The sequence below is a fragment of the Musa acuminata genome, chromosome BXJ2-5 (genome assembly GCF_036884655.1).
Source record: "Musa acuminata AAA Group cultivar baxijiao chromosome BXJ2-5, Cavendish_Baxijiao_AAA, whole genome shotgun sequence".
Taxonomy (NCBI): Eukaryota; Viridiplantae; Streptophyta; class Magnoliopsida; order Zingiberales; family Musaceae; genus Musa; species Musa acuminata.
The window spans coordinates 19,887,921-19,892,510 of NC_088342.1; the positions used below are offsets into that span (position 1 = coordinate 19,887,921).

At 34.1% G+C, this 4,590-nt stretch overlaps 1 protein-coding gene across 3 annotated transcripts; it reads left to right on the forward strand.

Annotated features, from left to right (window-relative positions):
- The first annotated feature begins 2,117 nt into the window (after positions 1-2,117).
- Positions 2,118-4,335, forward strand: LOC103972940 (polyadenylate-binding protein 2-like). 3 transcript variants are annotated; one of them, XM_065107386.1, is made up of 6 exons: positions 2,118-2,251; positions 2,320-2,422; positions 2,904-2,974; positions 3,676-3,867; positions 3,935-4,065; positions 4,161-4,335. In XM_065107386.1, exons 1-6 carry the CDS (start codon positions 2,162-2,164, stop codon positions 4,204-4,206), a joined length of 633 nt encoding a protein of 210 aa, XP_064963458.1. In that variant the 5' UTR covers positions 2,118-2,161; the 3' UTR covers positions 4,207-4,335. The 3 variants fall into 3 exon arrangements, with proteins under 3 accessions (XP_064963458.1, XP_009385628.1, XP_009385631.1); XM_009387353.3 differs by having other exon boundaries at positions 2,123-2,287; XM_009387356.3 differs by having other exon boundaries at positions 2,162-2,251; positions 2,302-2,422.
- The last annotated feature ends 255 nt before the right edge of the window (positions 4,336-4,590 follow it).

A 4,590-nucleotide genomic window follows, 5' to 3' on the forward strand; every position in this document is an offset into this window, starting at 1 on the left:
AAAATCGGGGATGAGGTACTTTTAGGCTCTAAATTTGAATCCACTTGAAGCCTATAAATACCTCTCTCATCCCTGGTTAATATACACATGAATTGAGAGCAAAAAAGGAATAAAACGTTATTGTAATCTTGTGTAAACTCCTCTCAAACTCTAAATGTTAGTGAAGTCTAAAAGATGAGGTTGTGGGGGTGTAAAAGTTCTCTCCTGAGCTTCTCAAAAGGAGAATAGAGTTGTAAGATAGTGATTAGTCTTTACCTATTGAAGGAAAACCGTTAGTGGATACCGGTGGCCTCGACGGAAAAATAATCAGGAGTGATGTAGGTCACGATGACTGAACCACTATAAAACTTAGTTTACATTTCTATTCTTGATTTTTTATGTTCATTGTAAACTGCCTTACTTGTTTTACTTCTACTATGCTTACGAATACGCTTTCAAAGTTAAGTATTTCCTATATGGGCTTTGTCGAAACGTTTTTTATTGAACGTGATTTTCGAACCGACATGATTTATCCACTGCACTAATTCACGCCCCCCCTTAGTGCCGGCTCGATCCTAACAACCTTAACTCACCAACTTGGTGAGTATAGAGGTTCGAAAAATATTTCAGATATTAGCACTATTTGTAAACAATGTAACCCGATTAAATAAAACTATATTCCATCGAATTCTTCTAAAAATCTATTATATTTTGTTTTGAAAAACTTTTAGATAATTTTTATATTTTTATGGTGTAAAACGGTAAGTTATACTGATTTTAGATAATTTTAAGAAATATGGTAATTTTGAATTCTTAGTAAAATCCTACATATTATAGTTTGTATTCTTTGAAAAACCCTTCCGTTTCCTAATATAGAGGTTTCAAGAATTTTTGGATGAAAACAAATCATATATGGACTCTAGTTACATCGATTCTAGATGATGTTACATTATTTTTGAATATTTAAAAATATATAATTGGATTAAATAAGATCATATTCCACTATATTATTTTGAAGATCTTTTATATTAGTTTTGAAATGATTTTGGACTACCTTTTTATTTTTCGATAGTGCAAAATGATGAGTTATACGTATTTTTGGACAATTTTAACATTACTTAAAAACGATGTAATGGTATTTAAATCATATACTATTGAATTCTTATGAGGCTTTCTGTATTGGTTTCAAAATGATTTTGGATAGCTTTTATATTTTTTATGATTCCACAAGTGGACATTTTAACACTAATCAAAACAGTGTAATTAATCACATATTCCATCGAATTCTACTGAAAACTTTTTTATATGCTGGTTTTGAAATGCTTTTAGACAGATTTTATATTGTTTATGGTGCAAAGATGATAAATTATATTGACTTTGGATAATTTTTAGAACTACTTAAAAAACAGTGTAATTGTATCAAATAAGACTGCTTTCCATTGAATTCTTCTTTCAATCTTTTATATTGGTTTAAAAATTATTTTAGACAGCTTTTATTTTTTTTTTGTATGATAAAATGAGAAGTTCCAGTGATTTTGGATAATTTTTAACACTATTCAAAAGAATAGCGTAACTACATCTTATTAAAAAATCATATTCCTTTGAATTCTCTTTATTAGTTTCGAAAAAGTTTTGGACATCCTTAATAGTTTTATAACATGAAATGGTAAGTGACATTGATCTTGGATTGGATACTGCTAATTTTGAAAAAATTTAAATAAGTTAAACATTAGTTATCAAATAATATGTTAGTTAGATATTAATATTTAATTATTTGGCAACGCTATAATGATATAGGATTCAATTAATAGTTAACATTTATTGGTTTAATTAATAAATTATTTTATTTTTTATTTGAAAAATATACGAATAATATCATTATATTATGTATTATTTTATAATACATTTCAATTTTAAGATCAATTTTGTATAATTATTTATCAATATAAGTAATTATATATTATTTAAATTTATAATTGTTAACTAACGATGATTATTACTTGCTTTAAACCGGTTTAATTCTGGTATTAGATGGAAGGGTGTTTCGGTAATCCGATAACATTTTAATCCTATTGGAGATCGTTATAAAGAGGTTTCCGTCCGAGTCAACAAAGCCGAGCATTAGCTTTTTGGGTTGGACCGACTTCCCTATCGAATAGAATAGACGACGGTTCGAGCGGGAATGGAGGAGGAAGAGCATGAGATCTACGGTGGAGAGATCCCCGACGAAGTCGACTCGGTTGCCGACGTCGAAACCTCTAACACCGCCGCGGTACTCCTTCCTTGCCCTCCCTCGAGATCACACAAGGTTCCTAACCGTAGTACCGGATCCCGTTGCAGGAATTGGGCGAGATGAAGAAGCGGCTCAAGGCGATGGACGAGGAGGCCGCTGCCCTGCGCGAGATACAGGCAAAGGTCGAGAAGGAGATGAGCGCCATCCAAGGTCTCTATCGTCCCCCTTCCTCAATCCTAGAGTGCTTCTAGTTGCACGTCCATTTGGAGCTCCATTAACAAGTGCCATTAGTTTTGCAGCTCTGTTAATTGTGGTTTTAGCTTAACTAATCAATGTTCTATCTTTTTTCCAAAAATTGATCTTAAATTCTGTTAATTGTGGTTTAATTGTAGCTAATTGAAGTTCTATTGCTCAAGAAATGGTCACAAGTATACAGAATTTGATAACAAAGTAGGATGAGGTTGAAATCTATTTAGGATTTTGGATGCAATTTATGAAGTGTGTTGTAACTCTGACCTGAAATTTCTTATTTTGCATGCTTGTGCACTTCCCATTTTTCTACTATTTGAAAAGCGTTCGTTTACACGCTAATATTGTTTTCATTTGATATGAAAATAGCCCCATTATGTTTCTTGGCTAGATGAGTCTGCATGACACATGTTTTTCTTCTTTCTTTCGTGTATGTGTGTAGATCCTGCTAGCACATCTGCAAGTGAAACAAGTAAAGCGGAGGTTGATTCTCGATCTGTATTTGTTGGCAATGTAAGTCCACAATTCCGTAGTCTTGTCAACACCTCACTCATGAGAGTTTTTATACCATGTAATGCTCGGTACTGCACTTGGGAAATATTATGGCTGTTCTGAGACATCAGTTCACTTGCTTGTTCATCCGTGCGAGATTTGATGGCTGCCTGCATGGATAAACAATGAAGTGATGTATGTTGCTGTTCTGGTCAATGCGTTTATAGTGTAGAGGATAACGTAGACGCATGAAAGATCACTGATGCTACTTTTTCACATAGATTGGTTTAATCTAATGACTTTCCATATAATCAGAGCTCTTGCATTTTGATTTGATTGGAGTCGCTAGTTGTCAATACGGTTGGGTAGTTTGGCTGTTAACTTCGTTGAATATGAGAATCTTTGACCTGCATGGGCACTCAAGTTTATCATAATACTAGATTGATCTTCATATCAATTATTATAACTTAATTTAATAAAATAATTAATATTTTAATTGTATTAAATCTAAATTATTATTTTATAATTATACATTTATAACATCCTTATAAATCAATTTTAATTTTTATGCATATTCAAAATTAAACTAATCTTAATGTTATAACTTCAAAATTAAACTAATCTTAATGTTATAACTTCAAAATTAAACTAATCTGACCTTGCATTTTATGACTAACTGCTACGGATGATGGCCTGCTTGCACTTGTCGATTAACAATGCAGGTGGATTATGCTTGCACGTCGGAAGTAGTACGGATGCATTTCCAGTCAAGTGGGACAGTTAACAGGGTGACTATTCTGACGGATACATTTGGCCAGCCGAAGGGTTTTGCCTACGTTGAATTCCTGGAGCTCGAGGCTGTTCAAGAAGCTCTAAAATTGAATGAATCTTTTTTACACGGCCGTCGAATCAGAGTACGGAATCAAAATTTCCAGCAAATGTATGTACGTCTTTTGTTCAAGCAATCATGTCTCATCGCAGGTGACGGCTAAGCGAACTAATATCCCAGGAAAGAAGCAGTTCCGCCCACGGCGGTTCAATCCATACATGGGACGACCCGTCAGGAGGGCGTTCATGGCACCACCACGTTTCTCCGCCCCTTACGGTTATGGGTTAGAGTCTACGTCATCGTTGGCTCATCTCTTTTTTCTTGATTTCGCCCCACCCCACCTTGTCCTAATCCTTTTGTTTTTTTCCCCTTATGCAGGAAGGCTCCCAGATTCAAGAGCTCCATGCGCTATCGGCCTTTCTGAAAGTAGACAGCCATCTCAAGTCACAGTTACAGTAGTGGGCTTTAGATTGCTAGGGATGAAAACAAATTCCATCATTTGGGAAAGCGTCGTCATTCGGTCGTGACCTGAGGAGGATTTCACATTGTCTCATTTTAAAAATGGTTTGCCCTGGCTTTACCAGAGGATTTGTTCGTAGTCGCATTGTCAATTTCCCAAGGCTTATTTATGATGTGTTGGGATCCTGTGATCATCCAGTTATGTGTTTCACTGATGTTTCTTTTTGAGCCTTTTTTTTGTATTTTATTTTTAATTACCGTTCACGATCCTTTTTATTATTTATAATTTTTTAAATATAATAAAAAAACCCTTATGTAAATAGATGCAAATATTCTTATCATCTACCCG

Bases quoted from the DNA above. Each gene is read 5' to 3' on its own strand.
- LOC103972940 (XM_009387353.3), top strand. From the start codon at position 2,162: ATGGAGGAGGAAGAGCATGAGATCTACGGTGGAGAGATCCCCGACGAA. The intron at 2,288-2,319 runs GTTCCTAACCGT...ATCCCGTTGCAG, and splicing joins CTCCCTCGAGATCACACAAG to GAATTGGGCGAGATGAAGAA. The intron at 2,423-2,903 runs GTCTCTATCGTC...GTATGTGTGTAG, and splicing joins GGAGATGAGCGCCATCCAAG to ATCCTGCTAGCACATCTGCA.